This window comes from Enhydra lutris, unplaced genomic scaffold (genome assembly GCF_002288905.1).
Source record: "Enhydra lutris kenyoni isolate GAN:26980312 unplaced genomic scaffold, ASM228890v2 scaffoldscaffold28, whole genome shotgun sequence".
In the NCBI taxonomy this organism is placed as follows: Eukaryota; Metazoa; Chordata; class Mammalia; order Carnivora; family Mustelidae; genus Enhydra; species Enhydra lutris.
In genome coordinates, this window is record NW_019154112.1 from 5,323,966 (window position 1) to 5,345,404 (window position 21,439).

Below are 21,439 nucleotides of genomic sequence, written 5' to 3' on the forward strand. Positions count from 1 at the left end.
CCCCATTCCAACCGGCCAGACAGAAAATGAATACACATATGGCAAGTTGGAAAACAGTTTAATGATCACTCACCAAAATCCATAGGAGAACTTTACATCTTTACAGGGACTAATTTTTCCACTACTGTTGCTATCACTGTGTTCTTCATGGTAGAGTGTCTCAAGTCATAATTTCTGGTTGTTTCATCTACTTAAAACCAGAAGGGAGAAACAACCTAAGTCATGCTTCTGTGCGAAACCGTCGAAGCTCTCCTGGAAAGGTTTTCTCTCTGAAAGCAGCTTCCCTGTCTAGAAGATGCTTAAGGCCCACGTACCTTCTTCCAACTGGTCAAGAAACAGTTAAATGCCTCAAAATGCCCAGAGGTCCCAATAATTTAGTCAAGGCAGGTATGAAACCGGCTGCATGCCTTTTAGATATGATGAATATCAGAGTTCCAAGAAAGACATTAAAATCATCATGGAATCCTTGGAGGACCAAGATAAGAAAGCACCAGTGCGAAAGTCTCATGCAGCAGCAAGTCTGGAACCAGCACTTTTCTCTTCAGTACCAGGCCTTTCTAAGCTTTGGTCTAGAAGAAGATGATTTTTTTGTGCTTTGAGTTGGGGATCTGCCCCTTCGACTTTAACCTCCGAACAGCCTCCCTCATATGTTTGGGTTGTAGTGGTGGCATTTCTCCCCACTTCTCACACACATCCAGTGCTAAACAGAGGACAAAAAGAAAAGTTTCATTGTCACACAAGGACTTCATATCACATAATCCCCATAATCCTTCTTAAGCTTGCTGAGGAAATAAGCCAAGATACTGTCCCTTCTTAAGAAAATGCTATAAAACATACCATGTTAGCTTTAGTATAATGGGCAACAGTTTAAAACATAACTTCTGCTTAAAAAGAAAAAGTTTAACTGATGGGATTAGCAATACACAGCAGCCAGGTTCTTCCCTTGACAGATAGAGGGCAGGTCCCATGGGTCATAACATCGGGGACAACTCCTCATCATATCACACTGGTCAGCCCCCAGTGATTGCTTTTCTTGTGTCTTTAATTTGGCCAACAGAAATGAGCAAAGTCCATTGGCGAAAAATATGAAGTCCACTTCTGTCACCCTGGGCTGAGGACAGGAATCCAGAAAGGAGATTTCCCAGATGTTTCCTTGCCTCTGAGTATTAAAACTTTTGAGGAATAATGGTCATGCTCTCCAGAATACAGGTGCCCCACGTGGTCAACTCCTAGTGCAAATGCAAACTCCCACAAGTGCTTTACCAGGTCCTTTAGTATAGATAGTCTTGAAAGTAAGACCACGAGAGGTTCAATCCCATATGTGTATCAATAATAACTCACCTTCTTCTACCACCTCCCCGACGAAAACCTTGGAAATACCAGACATAGCAATAACAACATTCTGAGACACAGAGGTGCCTGTGATGGACTGGATCAGCTTAAAAAAGGACAAAAGATCATGATTAATATAGGCAAGAACTAGCTTTGGAATATGGTACCCTTAAGAGTTTTTTTTTCCCAAGAAAGTGGAAAGTGTTTGCTAAAGGCTGGATGTTGAAATTAAGACAATTAAAACAAGGATTTGGGTGTATACTGACCTATATGTTGAGACCCTATCCCTGGAACACAAAACTCTCATTGATAATTGAAGGGCATGTTATTTTTATTTTCCTGCATGAATGATCCGCCACCTTGACTAACACCCCACTCTGCTCATAGACATAGCTCTTGAGTCTAGTTCAGCTCTCATAACCAACATAAATCAAGTATGGCTGTCCATCCTTACCCTCTTAATGGCTGCCTTAGGGAAGGCTGACCGGCGATACATTTCGTAACGGTTCAGCTGCTCCTCCGAAAAAGAAGAAACCAGGATTCTAGACAAAGATTCAGGTAATTGAGTTGGCTTACAAGAACAAATGCTTAAGATAAATTATCACTTCAATAAAAGCAAATTTCAGACAACTAGAAAAAGAATTTTCAAGGAGTCGATAGCATTAGGCTTGGTGCTTACAAGGAGTGAAGATAAAGCATTTTTACTTTTTTAAAAATTATTTGACAGAGAGAAAGCACAAGCAGGGGGAGCAGCAGGCAGAGGGAGAAGCAGGCTTCCCGCTGAGCAAGGAACCCAATGTAGGCCTCGATCCTAAGACCCTGGGATCACGACCTAAGCTGAAGGCAGATGCTCAACCGACTGAGCCACCCAGGCGCTCCAAAGCATTTTCACTCTTAAGGAACTTGAGAAAAAGTGAAACACAACTTTCTTTCTACTTTACTAAGAACAAAAACTTAAACAACAATGTTGGGTCACAGTATACTACACTATCTAGATTGCACGGACTGTGTTTTCAGCATGTGTCTCTCTCTCCCCGTAACTCTACCTTACTACACATTGGTGGTAAAATTTTGATACATAAATTTTATATTCAAACCAGTAGTTTTCAACATTAATCCACTTGGGGGAAATGTTCTTAAAATATATGGAAAAGGGTTAATGCTCTTAATACTTTCAAATAAATAAAAAGATGGCTGTATTAATTTAGAGAACGAGCAAAGGACATGAACAGGGAATTTACAAAAATACCAATGGTGAATTCAGGGGGAAAAAATAACTACTATTAACTAAAGAAATGAAAATGAAACACCAGGGCGCCTGGGTGGCTCAGATGGTTGAGCGTCTGCCTTTGGTTCGGGCTGTGATCTCGGGGTCCTGGGATGGAGCCCCGCATTGGGCTCCCTGCTTGGTGGGGACCTACTTCTCCCTCTCCCTCTGCTATTGCCCCTGCTTGTGCTCTCTCTCTCTCTGTCAGGTAGATAATAACATCTTGAAAAAATAAAAAATAAAATGATAAACTAAAATAACATTTTTCATGAACCAGACAAGTATTATAAAGAATGGTATTTAGTAAGAATGGGAGGACACAAACTCATACCTGCTGGTAGAGTGTGAAGTATAACAACCTTTCTGGAGAAGAATCTGGAAAGGTGTATGAAGAACCTTTGAAAATATTTATACTGTCTGAACTGGCGATTGACTTCTAGGAGTTTATTTAGGAAATAAATGGACCAGTATGCAAAGATGTGCTCAAAGATACTCATCTCATCAAAATGGTATCAAGAGAAAAAAAAAAAGAACTACAGGGACTGATTAAATAATTCATCTGCATGATGGAATATAATGCAGCACTGCAACTGATGATTTATGGGCATATTTACTAAAAATATTTAGCTATACATATCAAACAGTAAAAACAAATATGAAAACAACAACAACAATAATAACAAAAAACAACCAAAAAAACCCCAAATCTGAAAAAGTATATAATCAAATATATACCCAGGGTTAACTCTGGGTGGTGGGATTATAGGTAATTATTTTTTCCATTTTTCTGTATTCTCAGAATAATTTCCATGAGCCCACACTACTTTTACAATCAGAAAACACCATGAGGGGTGCCTGGCTGGCTCAGTCTAGTGGAGTGTGTGACTCTTGATCCTGGGGTTGTGGGTTTAAGCCCCATGTTGGGTGCAGAGATTACTTAAAAATAAAATCTTAAAAAAAAAACAACAAAAAAACCCCACAATGAAGCTATTTCATTTTAAAAAAAAGTTACGACCTAGATATATAATTATTGACATGAAAAACATTCACCATACATAAGATGAAAAATAGGTTACAAACAGTAACATCTTTGAAAAAATTTATTTCTAGATATATATGTATAGAAAATATCTTGGAGCCCATACACCAGAATATTTAGTTTTTATCTCTGCTGATAAGATGTTATTTTTCTTTTTACTTATTTTATTTCCTTAAATGTAACATAAGATATTATTTGCTTTATTATTTTTTTAATACAAAAAAGGAAAAAAAATTTAAAGGCCAAAAAAATTTATTAACTTTGTGTGGTCAAGTTAGAGTCTTGAAATGGGGGAAAAAAATCAGAAAGTGACTCACTGCATCTTTTGAATCTCATCTTCATCCACTTTTTGCTTCTTCTCTTTCTTTTCTTTGGTATCTATTTTCATTTTTTTGGCTGCAGGAGTAAGTAAAGATGAGTCTTCCCTTTCAACTGCTGTTAAATCTGAGATGTCCTGACTCTTGAGCTGAAAAGATGAAAGAAACCCCATTATATATGTGACCTACTTTCCAGCCTTGGGCAAGGTAAGACCTCATTCTCATTACAACACAACAAATCCATTATTCAATAGGTTTTTGGTTTCAGACACTGGCGTGTACCATCATCATGAGTAAGATACACTCTCTCTCCTAAAGAAGTTTATATAGCCCACCTGTGGAAAGAAAACCAGCCAAATAATCCAGTTTTCCAGTTTAGCTGTGCTCATAGCTCTAGTATGTTTACAAAGGAAATGATGTGCCAAGTATCATGAAAAACACTCCCTCCCCTTGAGCCCACCTTCCTGACCTCACTCTTTAAAGGGGATGAGAGAAAAGTCCTCTCCATCCAGCCAGCTCTTCTGCCTCTAAATCTATAGATCTCTTTATTGCTGATGATTCCATCTGGAAAGAATATTAAAAACGAGGCACCTTCTCATCAAAACAGTGTTTCTTTGGATTTGGAACTTGAAATAATTTTTTTTTTTTTAAAGTAACTTTTAACCCTAGCATGGGGCTCAAACTCATGACACTGAGATCAAGAGTCACATGTTCTATTGACTGAGCCAGCCACGTGCCCCTGGATTTGGAACTTATAAGTGAACTTCTCCCACATGTAGTGCTCATTTCTTCCTACCTCTCACTGTACTGTATCATGCACATATTTATGTTCCATTTCTAGACTGAAAACTTTTTGAAGGTAGGTTTGACTCTTGTTATTTATCTCTCCCCACATAAGCCTTTAGCATAGGTTTACTCATGCTAGATGTTTAACGTCTGTTTAATAGCAATTAAAATCAAAAGACACAACAAACCTCATTAATGGGATTTAACCTCTGTTTTTCCCAAAGAGGAACTCACAAAAACTCATACAGGAATATGACAGGGTTGAGGTGGGTGCCTAGGTGAAAGTGAAGGCAGTATACCTTTTTTTTTTTTAATTTTTTAAAAGATTTTATTTATTTATTTGACAGATTACAAGTAGGCAGAGAGGCAGACAGAGAGAGGGGGGGAAGCAGGATCCTCGATAAGCGGAGAGCCTGATGCGGGGCTTGATCCTAGGACCCTGGGATCATGACCCCAGCCGGAGGCAAAGGCTTAACCCACTAAGCCACCCAGGCACCCCGGCAGTATACCTTTAAAAACACTTCTCAACTTCTTCTCTAGTTACCTATTTAGTACAAGTTTTCTAACCTCTCTGTGCTTCAGTTTTGGTGATTTATATTTTCCCCCCAAATGAGCCATTTTTCTTAGATTTTCAAATTTAAAAGATTTTGTTTAATAGAGCATGAGTTGGGGGGTTGGGAGCCGCCATTTTAGCAGGGAGCCTGCCGTGGGGCTGGATCCCAGGACCTTGGGATCACAACCTGAGCTGAAGGCAGATCTTCACTGACTGAGGCACCCAGGAGCCCCTGTTGTTCTTTTTCTGGTTTCTTGAGTTGGGTGCTAATTTTCAGCATCTCCTGTTTATTAATAAAAATATATAAAGCTATGAATTTTTCTTTAAAGTTTTGGCCACAGGATTTAATGTACTGTTCCCTTTGTTAATTTCTTTAACCTAAAGCCTACTTTAAAAAGTTTAAAATATCCAGGTGCTAGTTTTTTTTGGGGAGTGGGGAGTGAGGGTGGAGAGAAGCTTTTCATTATTAATTTTAGGTTTATTGCACTGTACTAACAGGATGTGACGCTTTGATTTCTGCTTTTAAGAATTTGTGTTTTTCTTCGTGGTATGGTGTGTGACCACTTTAAAAAAAAAAGATTTTATTTCATCTTTAGAGAGAGAGAGAGAGAGAGAGCGCAAGTGAGCGCACAAGAGCAGGGGGAGGGAGAAGCAGACTCCCTGCTGAGCAGGGAGCCTGATGTGAGGCCGGATCCCAGGACTCTGGAATCAGGACCTAAGCTGAAGGCAGCCGCTTAACAATTGGGCCATCCAGGTGCCCCTAGATGATCAATTTTTAGAAAGTGTTTCAGATAAAAAAATTTTATCTTCTGTTGGGTGCAACTAGTGAGCTCTTTATGGGACTAAGCAATTATTCACATCTTCTCTGTCCTTCAGATCTGTTTTAAAGGTTCCTTCTTAAAATAATTTCATCACATTTTTCTTTTTCTAAAAGTTCTTACTTTATCTTGATGCCACTTAGTGCTCTGAAAGACTGTTTCTATTTAATCCAATGTCCTCCCCCATGATCTCTTTAAGTCCCAAAGAAGCTCTAAGACCCCAAAATTCTATTTCTAGAAATGGAACTGAGAGAACACTGACATTCTGGTCCCCTGATTGATGCTCAGTTAGGCAACACTGCTGAGCTCTTCGGGTGGCACAACTGATGGGTTTGGGGTATTTATGCTATAGAGATCTTTGGACATTAACACCCAGGTCACTGGTAGTAGTTAAATGTCCAAAGAGGGTAAAAACATGGCTAATCCAGTAACTCCCTCAAAGTCTCCCTTGAAAGATTCTGCAGCATATGAATATAAGGACCTATTTAGCCAGAGCGACTCTATCTCGGTTAAAAGCCATTTTGTTGTTTGTGCAGTAAACTTAAATTGACCTTGCCCCCCAGAGGAACTTACTTAGAAGCAAGTCTGGAAAACCAGTAAAATGTAGTCAGCTAGTTCCTGGTAACAGAGCCCAGAATACAAGGACGAGTCAAGCCAGATGGAGACATCTAATCAGTACTAAGTACTGTTTGTAACAGTGAGGAGGTCTTGCCCAAACCAAAACGACTCCATCTTGGGAAGAACGACCACCTTATTATTCACACTGAATATGTTAACTGACTAAGCCTTTCTAGGAAGTACTATTTGTAACGGCTCCTGGTATGGGGTAATCTTAAATAACAAGTCACCAGACCAGATGGAACTAGCCAATCAACAAGAGACACACAAACCCCGGTGCGGGGCGGGGGGGGGGGGGGGGGGGACAAAAAAAAAAAAAAGGGGGGGGGGGCGCCCCAAAAAAACGGGGGGGGGGGGGGGGGGGGGGGGGGGGGGGGGGGGGGGGGGGGGGGGGGCGCTAAGATACCAAGATATGGGTTGCAGTTTCACCCAATAAAAGGCAGCCTGTAAGACTGGGAGGGGTCGCTCTCTTCGGAGGCGGCCCTGACTGGTCAATCAATTCTTAAGCCTGTAACCTGGGGGTGGTCGCTCTCTTCGAAGGCGGTCCTGACGAGTCAGTCAGTCAATTCTTGAGCCTATAAACTGGGGGTGGTCGCTCTCTTCGGAGACTGCCGGGGCTGGTCAGTTTGACTTCTAATGCTTGGCATAGAATAAAGCTTTGCATAACTTTAACTTTGTTTCAGTCTCGTTTTGTTTAATAACGGACCTAACATAATGACAAAGTTATGCTTGAGGAACACCTAGGAGAAACCATCTTTCGGTCAAAGGGGTACTAGGAATCCTGGGTTCTAGCTCTTGGGCTAAGTCTTAGTGTGACATCAGATCCCAATTTCCTCACCAGGAAAACCATGAGGCTATGTCAGAGTCCCTCAGGGGCGCCTGAGTGGCTCCCTGCATAGACCAAGCCACTCCTGATTTCACGGTCGTTGAGTTCAAGCCCCACCTTGGGGATAGAGTTTACTTAAAAAAAAAAAAAATTCCCTCAGAAGTAGCCTTGATATCTAAGGGGAGGGATTAAAAGTATTAACCCAATGTCTGGGTGTCTAGAACCGAACCAGCATTACAGTTTTGTTTTCTCCCTCTCCCCATCCACCTTCGCAGATCTGGAAGGAGTCATGATGAGTTCGAGTTAGCTTGGCAGAGACCAACCAGAAAGCCGGTCCAGCAAGCAGTAACAATCTCTGGCCTCATCAACACTTCTCTCCCTACCTCGCCTTCTTCGGCCGTCGCTTCTTTCAAGTCCCCATCCCCGTCCCCGTCAGTTTCCTCCGGGATTCCGTCCGTGTCGGTAGCTCCTGGGCCCCGGGGAGCAGCGGCCGTTTCATCTGGCTCCCCCGTTTCTCCTCCTTTTTCCGTGGGCGACTCGCAGGCGTTATCCATAGCAGCAAGGAAAAAGGGAGAGATCGCAGTCCTGACAGATCTGGAGCTCCCGACCTAGTGTAATGCAGCAGCCCACAAGCTTACTTCCTGTCGTCGCGCTATGATAACATCACTCCTACGGCTCCTCGGAGGGGACAGTTTGAAGCACGCGCAGGGGACTTCGGGGCTCCGTTTTAACTATGAATTGGTGGCGGATGGAGAGGGAGGATTCAGGGTACAAAATTCAGTTTGTGGATTTTCCTTCCACGTTGGGAAATCAGCATTTGTAAAGGATAGTTGTATTGTTTACTGAAAGACTCCCCCGCTTCCCCGAAACTTCTGCCTTTCTAAAAACGTAGTTAACTCCTTAATCCGCTTTCTTCAGAGTAAAGTTTGGGGACGGGAGAAAACTCAATTCCGTCATTGCCCGTGTAGTGGGATGCGGCTATCTGATAAAACTCAGGCAGGGACTCAACCTCGTACATTTCAATTGGGTAGAGATCGTGGACCTGTGTGAGTCTCCAGAATTTCTCTTCGGTTCCTTAAGCACCTTAAAAATTAATTAATTAATTAATTAATTAATTAATAAAAATCATATGGTTTGAACAGAATCGATCCAATCCATTTATTCACTCCACAAGTTTTGACCGCTTACTTCGAGCTAGGAACATTTCTAGTAGCAAAAACACATAGTTTCTACCCAATTAAGTGAGTTTTCCAATTCACCAGTCCTCAAGATTGAGGTCGGTTTCACAAACCTGACTTCTTATGTCAGTTTAGTTAATCTCATCAAAAGCAAGAGGAAGCAAATCCTGCTGGGAAGGGAGGTCGTCGTCTTCTTTTTTGCACATTTCACTTTAACAAGCCATTTCAGAGATTGGGACCATGAAGAAGTGGAGATGTTTCTATTTAAAATTTTTCCTCTCTTCCCTCATTGAGGTACGGAGCGGTGCATTTTATTTACCTCTGCATCACTAGGTCTCCACATCCACCACATATTTAACTTATACGTGCTGAAAGAATGGGCTTGGAAATGTAGGTGCGCGTTACCATATTTCTCTCTTTGTTTCTACGCTGCCTGGGTGAATTACCGTATTTCCTGTCCTGAGGGCTCCCAAAACCTTTGGGGAAGGAGCGCACTTCGGTAGGCGCATATAGGTGGGACCCGTTTGTTCCCTTCCACCTGTACAGCGGGTATCTACAAGGCGCTTTCCTCTTGCCCCCGGAGGCCCATCTCCGCAGATCCGGGTCCATTTCCCACAGACCAAAGACACCTGTACCCGCCGGTCGAGCCCCGCCCAGCTAGGTGGGCAAAGGGGCGGGGCGCGGGGGCGCGGTGACGCGTGACGCCAGATCCCGGAAGTGACGCGCTCTTGGGGCGAAAAGGCGGGGGGGAGGGGGGTGGTGTCCCCGGCCGGTTTGGGGGGTGCGTTGCCCGGAGACGGAAAGTTTGGGAGCCGGAGCGGGCTCGGCCGCAGCCCTGGGAAGGGGGTCCAGGGGGCGGTGGCCCTGGGGATGGGGAAGGAGCAGGAGCTGCTGGAGGCAGCCCGCACAGGGCACCTCCCGGCCGTGGAGAAGCTGCTGTCGGGGAAGCGGCTCTCCTCAGGCTTTGGGGGCGGCGGCGGCGGCGGCGGCTCCTCCGGGAGCGGCGGCGGCGGCGGCCTCGGGTCCTCGAGCCATCCCCTCTCCAGTCTGCTCAGGTGAGTAACGCCCCGGGGCTGGACGGCCGTCTGGAGACCCCCTCTCCCCCGCCCGTCTTCGGGGTCTCCAGAGAGGTCCGCGCTTCTGAGACCCGACCGGGTGGGTTTGCTGGGTGCCCCGGGTCGAGGGCGGGCGGCCCACGGGGCGAGGAGCGCGGGTGCGGGTCTGCGCGGCGCCGGGCTCTCGTCTCGCATCCTGACCCAGCTGAGGAGAATGGTGGGAGTGCCCAGGTGGCAGCCGCCGCCGCCGCATGGCACAGCCCGGCTTCACCCTCGCCCGCTGTAGGGTGCCAGCTGTCCTATCTCACAAGCCACTTCAGAGCAAAGAAGTATTTATTTTAAATATCCCTCACCTCCTGCAGAATCTCCCACGCCTTGCAGAATCTCGCCGCTCGCCTGGAGGAAATTCTCTTGATTCCCCTTCCACCACGCTCCGCAGGACCTGGCTTTTGTTTATATTAGCATTGTATCTGGATTTATTACGTTCAAAGTATTCCTTTAGTCCCTCTTGTGCTTAAAGCTCAAATTCTAGCTCGTTGTAGTGAACCTCATTGGATTAGTCTGCTAAGTGGCATATGCAGGATTCATTAAGGGGTTTATTCGTCAAGAAACAAAGCTTTAGAAAGACTGGTTTAGGAAGCTCAGGGGTGCTTTAAAGTTCTCTGAGACCTGTTGTTAAACCCTTGAATCTGGAGATGTACTGATTTTGAGAGAAAAAGGTCATTTTTGCATGGCTTGGAGGGGGGGAATTGGAGGTGCTTTGTCAGTGTGAGTAAAATGTGTTGGTTCAGCAGCACTTTCATTGCCTGTTTTCTTTTCCTTCCTTGTTCTTTTGAGGTTTTTAAGAAGTGGAAGTTCATTTAGAAATGGCTTTGTTGGCTTTTGTTCCCCCTTAGTTTATGTAACTTCAATTTGAGTGAGCTTGGACCAAAGCAGCCCAAGGACCTGATATATTGTTACGTATTAAGCACGGAGTACAAACCCAGGTCTACACAGGAAGATTTTTAAAAAGCAGTATAAGAGAAGAACTGTCCCCAGGAGTTCTTTTGGGGAGGTTAAAACCAGTGCTCTTTGCTGCCCTTTCTCCAGCTCCTAGAACAATGCTGTCACACAGTTGGTACTCAGGATTCATTGAATGAATAAAAGTATCTCTTAGAGGATGACAAATTTCTAAATAGGCTGATGGTGGTACTGGCAGTAATTGTTAGTAGTTCAGAGAAATGAGGCATAACTTTGGGAATGAGATAGAGACCAGAGCTTCCAGGAGGAGGACTTCAGCTGGCTTTGAAGGATGTGAAGATTTAGATAGGTGAAGTACAGTGAGAGCATTCCAGGCTGGCAAGCCATGATCAGAGGCACAGAAGCAGGAAAGGAAACTTATCTGGTGCTAGTGGAGCACTAGAAGAACTTCCTGCCTGTAGCCTCGAGTGGTTGGGCATGATAAAGGGTAATAATAATGAATGGGGTACGCTTCCATCTTTCAGAATGACTTAGTCTTTCTTAAGTTTATAGTCCCAGTCCCTAGATCAGTGCCTGACAACTGATGGGTATTCATTAGATGTTCTTTTTTTTTTTAAGATTTTATTTATTTATTGTCGAGGAAAAGAGAACACGAGCAGGGGGAGAGGAGCAGAGGCAGAGAGAAGCAGGCTCCCCACTGAGCAGAGAGCCCAATGCATTACTTGATCCCAGGACCCTGAGATGAAGGCAGATGCTTAACTGACTGAGCCACCCAGGCGCCCCTTAAAAGATGTACTTCGAATGCATGCATTCGGTTTCAAATCTTCCCTGGATTACTCCCCCCCCCCACCCCCCCTGCATTACTTTGATATATCTGCAGTTCTGATGTCTGAGAGATGAGAGAAAGACTATACAAGTTTGGAGCTGACTATCTCTAATTAGCTGAATAGTGTAACATTTGGAGGTTTGCCAGAAATACCTTAACCCCTAGTATATCCTGCTGAAGTGAGAAACTTTCAAATATCTCCCACCTTCAAGTACAGATCAAATTACTTTTACTGCTCACACTCAGAGACTGTTGAAATTTTGCTGAGGATTTCGCTGCCATGTAGTTAAGCAAGACTAGGAAATCTTTGTTGACCACAGCGTTTTTACCTTGGGCCTCATGCTAAAATGTCTAGTCTCTTGTCATAAAGTGTGCATGTGTCTCCATTTCCTTGCATAAAACAGCTGACCCCTGACTTGCTCTTGTGTCTCTTATGGAGATGGTAGGTGGCCTAAGAGCAGCCCCAGCCTGTCATCCCTGGGATTCCTAGGGGCAGGGAGGCTCTGCAGGCACTAGTTACACTAGGTGTGTCATTAATTAGAGGTGATTCTGGTTCAACCTAGTGAAAGATTTCTGAGCAACTAACACTCTATATTTAAATAATCCCTAGGTCAGCATGTCCTCCCTTTTTAGGTTTGGGAATTTCCCTGTGCCCACACTCCCCACCTCCAAGGACCCTTAACAAGAGCTGTGGAATCATAGCTTCAGATCTGGCCTTCGCATTAGCTGCTGTACCCCACCCTCACTAGTAGTGCCACTGCAACATGTGTTTGTCCAGCTGTTTGAGTGACCAAGTAAAGCTGGCACGAATGGGAGCTTACAGCTGCAGCAGATATAAATGTTCTAAACCAATATGTTTGTTTGCCCCATTCATCTATTTATGAACCCCCCCCCCCAGTTCTACAAAGGTTTTATGTTTATTCTTAAGCTACAGAATGCTCCCTCTCTCACCCCATCTCTTTATTCCTACACTTCTTGGGCTTAGGTCTTAACTTCTTAAAGCCCTCCCTAATGACCCTAATACACACAGATCTCTCAGGCTTCTACTTGTTTGGAACCGATCATCTGGAGTGTACAGTAGCTCACTGGCTCATACTTTACGTGGCTAGCTTTCCTAGTTTATTGCTTTGTTCTGTCAGTATAATATTTACCTATAGTAACACTCACCAGTTGAGAACGTACCAGAGAATCAGAAAGTCAGCAAAAACTTTTAGGGAAGAAAAGTTGTTATAAACTTCATGTCTTTCGGACCTTCACGTATTTACTGCACATTTATTCCAAGGCAGTACAGTATATTGTTCCGCAGTCTGCCTGCCTGAATTCACAGTATACTCCCCCCAGAGACTAGCTGCTTGATTTTTAATTATGCACCCGCTTGGAGCCTCAATTTCTGCATCTGTAAAATGGGGACAGTATTGTTTGTGTTGTAGGTATCATCTTAGATACTGTGTGTAAGATACTTCCGTAGTTTCTTGTGGAATGCTCATTGTAAATGCTCCCTGTTAACCATCCTCAGGTCAGTTCAGCCCGTGCAGTTTTGCCATACCATCCCTGCTGTATGCAAAGTACCATGCCAGACATATTATAACTGGGGTTCTTTAACACTTCGGAGTGTGTTTTCTGGGCTGTGGCAGATTAGAGAGAGTACGTAAGGGAGATCGCCTGCTTAGGTAGGCACATTTAGTGATGTTCATTTATCTAGTGTTTACCTGTCATCTACTTTGTGCCCAGGCCGATTGCTATGTGTGCTGCAAAGTTTAGCTCAGACCCAGGACATAGTAGGTACTTAAAATTAGCCCTTCTCCTGATACATGGTCTGTTTTCTTATGGCATTTATTGCAGCATATGTCTGTGTGACCAACTGACAAAATAAGAGAAAAAGCAATTAAAATCTATCATAATTTTCCCCCACCAGTAATTTGAGACTGTTAACTTGGATGTGCACAGCCCCACACATTTGCTTATGCCCCAGGCATCATTGTACTGTAGCTTAGTGCTTTAATTTCTGTTTATTATGACTCTTAGCCATCAGATACAGATGAAATTATATTCAGTATAGCATGTTAATGGGAGTAGGAAGAACATATTTTAGTTTTTTGTATCCAAAATGATTCAAATATAATTTTTGTTACTTAAAAAGATGGCAACAGATTATTTAAAAGCATAGTTACCAGGGGCACCTAGGTGGCTCAGTGGGTTAAGCCTCTGCCTTCGGCTCAGGGCATGATCCCAAGGTCCTGGGATTGAGCCCCGCATCAGGCTCTCTGCTCAGTGGGGAGCCTGCTTCCCCCCTCTTCCTCTGCCTGCCTCTCTGCCTATTTGTGATCTCTCTCTGTCAAATAAATAAAATCTTTTTTTTTAAAAAAAGGCATAGTTACCTGAAATGTCTAGTCCTAGAAAGGTTCTGGGTGGCATGAATTTTGCTTTATATAATACAATCTCATTTTCTGATTGTTGAACAGATGTATGTCTTCAGTCAGTACCTTGGAACAGGCACTGTGTTAAACTTCTGTTTAACTCATGGTGTTTTTCAGCCTGCGCACAAATTCTCATGTAACGCAGAGTTTGATATGTTGGTGGTCATACTGAAACTACTGATTTCCAGGAAAGCAAATTCTAGATGAGAAGACAGTAAGATTTGGGTAGAAGTGAATTCTATCTACTACAGGGCAAAAATACCTGAGAAAAGGAAATGTTATAAGAAAACATCATATATTAAAAGTATATAGAATTATGAGCTAAATACTGGTATATGTGAACGATATAAAGTGAAATGCAGGGACCCCTGGGTGGCTCAGTGGGTTAAGCCTCTGCCTTTGGCTCAGGTCATGGTCTCAGGGTCCTGGGATCGAGCCCCGCATTGGGCTCTCTGCTCAGCAGAGAGCCTGCTTCTCCCTCTCTCTCTGCCTGCCTCTCTGCCTACTTGTGATCTCTGTCCGTCAAATAAATAAATAAAATCTTAAAAAAAATAAAGTGAGATGCATTTCTGAGGGTTCAGAAGCACAGAGAAACTAAACCAAAGGCTAGGATGAAGGAGTAGATTATATCATGGTTTAGGGGAATTCTATACTTAATTTCTCAAGCTAAAGAGTGAATAAGAAAAGAAGCCAAGGAGGCTTACTGGAGAAATCGGAAAATTTATAGACCGTAGCATTAAATGTGGCTATAAATTGGGTTTTACTCTATGTTTTGGGTGGTGGGGGAGACTGTCCAGAGATAGCTACAGTTTGCCAAAGCTAAATACTTTTTGAAATAAGGAATGAAGAATGAAAGCTTTTGAAAAATGGACCCCACTTTGGGGAGAATAAAAAGTTCTTCCAATGTCAGAAGATATGACAACTTATTCATTGGTTTTTAAGAAAGATTCCTAATATTTATGTCAGGAATTCAGACTTAAAAAAAAAAGAGATGGTTAACATAACCATTCCATTAAAGTAGTCCTTCAAAGTTCACTCCCCAGAATGATTGTGTAGCTTGGCGAGACAGCTTTTCTCATGATGGCCCTGTTACTTTTGTCGTCCCATGGTGCCAGATTTCTTTTGAATAATACATAACTTGAGCAAAATGATTTTAACATCCTAAGGAAGAGGACAGTGCTGACCAAGGACTATAGAATGCAAGGTCCTGAAGCAGGGTCTCATGGGTTTGTGTGATCCAAGTTCTCGTTCTTTCCAGTGAATGCAACAAAATAAAACCAAACACAACTATCCGTTAGGATAACAGTTTTCTAGATCTTACACTAAACCCTCTTAATTCATTAAAAATGGTTTTTAAAGAACTTCTTAATATATCTCTTTAAAGTATGATTTTATTGGGATAGCGGTCCTTTCCCTTTATTTTGGAATTGCTGTACATTTTTGCTTTCTTTAAAGCAGAATATGACTTTGTGTGGTTATTTTATATCTAAAAATAATGCCTATCTTAAACTGAGAAAGGCATGTACTTGTAGAAAAAGATAAATTTAACAGAAGTTTGAAAAGTCAGACATTTCCCTTTTTCTGAATTCTCCCAATTGAAGTTCAGTTTTTACCGTCTGAGTTACGAAAATTAGAGACTGGACACAGTGAAATAGTCTTGTGGTCTGAAGAATTTGGTTTGTATCCAGTCAGCTTGAGCATGTTCACTTGTCCTGGGAGATTGTGGTCCCAGTGAAAGTTGCATCCTTGGCCAGAAAAATCCCTTCAGAAGGTTCTTTTTTTCCTCTTGGTAAGCTCACCCCAAACAGCTGTGAATTTTGGTTTGCAAAAAGGAAATTAAGGCTGTTTCTACCCTAGTTTTCAGGAGGGAAAGTAAATTACTGGGTTTTATAGCCCAGAGACACCAAGGAAACCCCAAAAGTAGATAGTGGAGAGTTTGTTCTTGGAAATGTCAGGCTCTCCTGTGGGTAGGAACTTGGTCTCTTCTGGACAGCTCTCAGAAAATGTTCCGCACACTGATTTCCAAAAGATTACTGGGAGATTTTCTGTGGTGTAGAAAATTACATTGTTACGTTCATAGAACATCTTCAAATAACTTTGGTGTGGTTAGAGTTAATGGTAGTAATACTAGGAATTATATGTTATGGCTTCATATTTATCTTTTCTTAGTAATTTGTAGATCAAGTTTGTTTAGTTTACAAATCAAAGAGAATTTTTAAAACGAGTCAGTTGTCTCTGCTTAACTTGTGATATCATTACCACTATTAAAAATGGTGGAGAGGGGGGCGCCTGGGTGGCTCAGTGGGTTAAAGCCTCTGCCTTCGGCTCAGGTCATGATCCCAGGGTCCTGGGATCGAGCCCCACGTCGGGCTCTCTGCTCCGCGGGGAGCCTGCTTCCTCCCCTCTCTCTTTCTCTGCCTGCTTGTGATCTCTCTCTCTCTCTGTCAAATAAAAAAAAAAAAAAAATGGTGGAGAGGGACGCCTGGGTGGCTCAGTTGGTTGGACGACTGCCTTCGGCTCAGGTCATGATCCCGGGAGTCCCGCATCGGGCTCCCAGCTCCATGGGGAGTCTGCTTCTCCCTCTGACCTTCTCCTTGCTCATGCTCTCTCTCACTGTCTCTCTCTCAAATAAATAAATAAAAATCTTTAAAAAAAAAATGGTGGGGGGACGCCTGGGTGGCTCAGTTGGTTAAGCAGCTGCCTTCGGCTCAGGTCATGATCCCAGCGTCCTGGGATCGAGTCCCACATCGGGCTCCTTGTTCTGTGGGGAGCCTGCTTCTCCCTCTGCCTCTGCCTGCCACTCTGTCTGCCTGTGCTCGCTCTCTCTCTTTCTGACAAATAAATTAAAAAAAAAAAAAAAAAAAACTTAAAAAAAAAAATAGTGGAGAAAATCCAGGAAGCAGAACTGCCCCCTGACTTGCTTAACTAGCGAGGGATATAGCATGGCTCCTGAAGGTCAGGGTCTGACCCAGCTCCGCCTTGTGAGGTAGACAAGTTATGTAACCTCTCTGAGCGTCTGTGTCTTCATACATATGTGTATAATGGGTCTGGAATAGTATCTACTTCCTGAAGCAGTATCACATGAGCTAAAATATGGAAGGCAACATAATGCCTGGCACATGGCCAAAGACTTGGTAAACCTTGGCTGTAAAATCATCTGATGGGAGCCCAGTGCTTGCCGCCTTTGAAATGGCATCAATTTCTATTGATGCCATTTCAAAATGTATAATAATTGATAGCAGAAGCTCCCAGACTTTTAAAATGTGAGTCCCATTTTTAGAAGCAAATGGTAATAGTGGCAAATTACAAACTGATACAGGTCCTCAATCTTTTGTCTGAAACCGTGGGGTTTAGTATCCAAAATTTTGGGGTTGTTGGAGAGTAATAGCAAGCTGCTAGTAGAATCTGGGTCAGCACTCTGAAACGTATTACCACAGTGAAATCTGTCAATATTCACAGTAAAAGGGATAAATTTGAAGAAGCTCTGTATCAGTTTAAGGCAGGTTTTATACCTGAACTAGTTTGCCACTAACTTTAAAAAATTTGTTTTCAGAGATTTCTAGATATCTGAATTGTAAATAAGGGATCATAGATCTCTTTATTTATTATAAAAATTGCTAGATATGTGAAAGCACAAAGAAGAAAATAAAATCTTCTGTAATTTCACCACCTAAAGGAATTAACTGTTTCAATTTTGGTGTACATTCTTTGGTCTTTTTTTCTGTAAAGTTTTTTTGTTTTGTTTTGTTTTGAGCAGAAATGACATTGTTCTGTACGTACTTTGTCTCAGAACTTCATTTAATATATTATAAACACTTTCTTATCATTTTCTCTTCAACTTCATTTTAAACGAATAAGTGGTATTCCACAGTGGGTATGGACTGTAATTTATTTAGTCCCTCCTCCGCCATTAGACATGCATTTCTTTTTAGTTTTCTGGGATGCACTGTCGTGTATATAACATTTTGTGCACACTCATGCTTATAACATTTATATACTCAGAATAGTAGATGTAATTTGAGTATTCAACCATTGCAAAAACCCCATATTTCATTGTATTTGAGGAATCTTAGAGTAATTCAAAGGCCCCCTACATCTCCTGGGTCCTTCTGATTGGAAAGTAATGTACTGATCTATGGCTGCTAAATGTTACTTATATTTAGAAAGTTACCTTTGTGCAGGCATAAGATTTTTAATGGTCAAGTTGGGGCCTCTCGGGTACTTCTTCAGAGGCTAATGTTTAGTAGAGGGACATTAATAACACAAATGCAAGGAGCAACATGCTCCAAGAAAAACAAGACAAAAGCCATTTTCTTTTGTTCTAGTTTTTATTATGGGAAATTTCAAACATATGGAAGTCAAGAGAATAAAATAATGCATCCTCGTGTACCATATGTACTTGTAAGACAATTACCAGCTTCTTACCAATTTTGTTTCTTTTTAATCAGGTCTCCAACTAAATTATTTTGAAGAGAATCCTGTATGTCTTATTACTCAGTACATGTCTTTAAAAGATAAGGACTCTTTAAATATTCACAATACCGTTGTCACATCTAGAAAATGTCAGTTTCTTAAAACCATCAAATGTTTAGTTACAGTTCAAATTTTCCATATTGTCTAAAATATTTTATATTTTACAGTTGGTTTGTTCAACTCTATATCCAAACAAGGCCCATACATTGTATTCATTTGCTATATCTCTCAGTCTCTTTAACTCTCTGGGTTTCATCTCTGTAATTTTTTTCTTCAGTTTATTTGTTGAACAAAAAAAGGTATTGTGCCCATTTCCCACAGTGTGGGTTTTGCTGATTGCATCTCTGAGGTATCACTTAACGTGTTCATCTGTCCCTTGTAGTTCCTGTAAGCTGGAAATCAGATCGGGAGACTTGTTCTCATTCAGGTTCTGAGTTTTTGGCAGGATTTATTCCTGGGGGTGTTGTGTACTTTCTTCATTTAGTCTTTATTTTTTTCGTGATATCGGCAACCATTGGAGATCACTGCCTTGATCCATTTTGCCTTCACTTATTAACTAGAAGACTTTTTTTTTTTTTAAAGGGAGACAGAGAATGCAAGTGGGAGCAGGGCAGGGGCACAGGGAGAGGGAGAGAGAATCTTAAGCAGGCTCCATGCTCAGTGCAGAGCCCAACATGATCTCATGACCCTGAGATCATAACCTGAGCCTAAATCAAGAGTTGGACACTTAACTGACTGAGCCACCTGGTACCCCCAATAATAACCTTTTAAAAATGTGCTCTGAGACAAGACTGACAGCTTTACTTTAGTATGAAAAGAAGTTGAATTGTTTTATGATGAGTAGGTGTTATGTGTGTTTCTGTATTTTACTTGAGTGATATTTCCCAGTTTGCGCTGGTTCATCTGGCCATTTGCAAATCATGTGTTCTAATCTTTGAAAGTGTAGATCAGCTAGCTTCTAATCTTTTTTCCCTCTTTAGTTTCATGCAGGCTGTGGATGGCCCTATAGATGACAAAGCCTTAAAAAAGATAGGGATAGGGTCTTGAGTAATCAAATTTTCTTAGGTTGCACTTTTGGAAAACCAATTTTAAATGGTTTTCCCACCAGCTTTATGGGTTGGCTCTAGATAAGAAGGTCGATGTGTCAAGCTGAGTTGCTACTTAGATTATTCAGTCTCATTTGTTACTCTGGATATGTTTTATGGTGCTACACTTTCTACATGAGCATTGAAGAATCCACTGAATTGTCTTTCATTAAGTATACCACTACATTTCTCTGTGTAATTATTGTTGATTTCTGTTATCGCATTGGGAGTTCCCATTCACAGCTCTGATTTTGAGTTCCTGTTCTGACATCTGTGTGTTTTCTTTGCTTGTTTAGGAGCTCAACTATATAAAAAAGCATTTCTTTTGTTAAATTTTTTTCATTGGTTTTATGTATTTCAAGTAGGGGTGGGTGGTTCGGGTCTGGGTCCTTCTGCCTTGGCCCAGATTCCCTCCTTTGACTAGCCATACACACGGTACATTATGGAGTCAATTTAAAAGTGATAAAAGCAGCACATAGAACCATTTGTTTTTTTTTCTTTTTGACAGTTGCTGGGACAGTCAGCATTCTCCTTTAGAGATTTTGACCTCTATTAGTCAATGACAGCATCCATCGCTGTTATACTGACCGATTTCCTGGCACTTTCACGTTGGGCTCTCAGATTCCTTAGAGAGCATTTTCATTAGTTAAGATGAAAAAATGAAAATAAAAGTAAGAGAAATAAACTGAACTTCCAACATAGTTGAGTTGGATGGTGCATGGTTCTTACAAGACTGAGGTTGTGGCTCTGTCTCCAGGTGATGGGGTCCATCCTTTGTCATGATAACACTGCCTGCTTATCCCTGGCAGTGGTGACTAGAGGCAACATGATATATGGGGTCAGTCAAGCCTTTTACTGTGCCTGGAAAAGCAGCTCCAAACGTATGTCCCACCTATAATACCAGTAGTCAGCATTCATCGAACGTTCACTGATAGTGGAGTAGTAGCCTTGATTTTTACATTTGGAAGGCATTATCAAGTGTTTGTCTTTCCTAGGATTAAGAAAGTAAAAATTTTTTATTGTCCATCCTGTTGTGCATTTTGTGACTTTCAGCTTTGCACACGTACAGTTACTCCTAATTAGAATAGTTTTCAGTCACAGCAGAAGTTTAAAGTCTCAGGGATTTTGATTTTTTTTAAGGCACATTCTATTGTTAAAGATTGGAACGTCTCTATTCTTACCTGTGAAAGGTAGACAGAGTGGTACTGTTACTTGAGGTATCAGCCATTATAGAAAACACAAGCTAGTTTATTTGGGGGGGGGGTACTTTATTTAACCTCAGAAAGATCCTTCTTAAAGGGTTTATCTGCCTGTGTCACAACCCTTCTTGTCTGAGTGAACCGACCTGTTGACTTTGTTTCCTTTCACCTGAGTAAGCATTCCTTGTGATTTTCCATTGTTTCCTTTAAACACAACCCATTTCTTGGGTTATTTTACCTTTTGAATTATTGTCAAGATCCACTAAAAAGAAGTTCAGTGACCAGGAAAGTTTACAAAACACATCAGTTCAGGGCTGTTTATGTGAATCATTGTAAGATTCTTAGGCCTTCTTGTGTTTGTTTTTAGATCTTTAGCTCTTCTCTGGGCCTGGCAAGGAGCCCTTAGTCCTGGCTCTGTTTGTAACTCTCCATGCATTGTTCCCTGCTCTTCCTCTGATCCAGTTTGACAAAGTCTGCATTGAGTGGCTCTTACTCTTATCCTAGTTGGGTCTGGCTACCCGATTCTTGCTTCTTGAGGTTGTCCCCCTGCCATGATAAAATTTGCAAAAGCCAGCCCACATTGCAGTGTCTGGGGTAGTTAGCTCACGAGTGAATTCCCAACAGCTCAGAGTTCCTGCAAATTGTACTGTAGGTGGGTATGCACCTGTGTATTTTCTCAGTCTACCTTTA

The 21,439-nt window shown here is 42.1% G+C and overlaps 2 protein-coding genes across 4 annotated transcripts in view; one reads left to right on the forward strand and one right to left on the reverse strand.

Annotated features, from left to right (window-relative positions):
• Positions 1-41: 41 nt before the first annotated feature.
• Positions 42-9,354, reverse strand: LOC111152275 (TATA-box binding protein associated factor 11). Of its 2 annotated transcripts, XM_022510739.1 has the most exons (6): positions 9,054-9,354; positions 7,940-8,639; positions 3,956-4,104; positions 1,787-1,874; positions 1,342-1,438; positions 42-700 (listed from the first exon to the last, which is right to left on the reverse strand). In XM_022510739.1, exons 2-6 carry the CDS (start codon positions 8,108-8,110, stop codon positions 570-572), a joined length of 636 nt encoding a protein of 211 aa, XP_022366447.1. In that variant the 5' UTR covers positions 8,111-8,639; positions 9,054-9,354; the 3' UTR covers positions 42-569. The 2 variants fall into 2 exon arrangements, with proteins under 2 accessions (XP_022366447.1, XP_022366449.1); XM_022510741.1 differs by lacking the exons at positions 1,342-1,438; positions 9,054-9,354 and having other exon boundaries at positions 187-700; positions 7,940-8,175.
• A 159-nt stretch (positions 9,355-9,513) lies between these two features.
• LOC111152173 (ankyrin repeat and sterile alpha motif domain containing 1A) overlaps positions 9,514-21,439 on the forward strand; it is a 178,346-nt gene continuing 166,420 nt past the window's right edge. For both annotated transcript variants that reach the window (XM_022510537.1, XM_022510538.1), the window contains exon 1: positions 9,514-9,789. In XM_022510537.1, the coding sequence (XP_022366245.1) occupies positions 9,605-9,789 (185 nt within the window). In that variant the 5' untranslated portion in view covers positions 9,514-9,604. The remainder of the gene's footprint in view (positions 9,790-21,439) is intronic.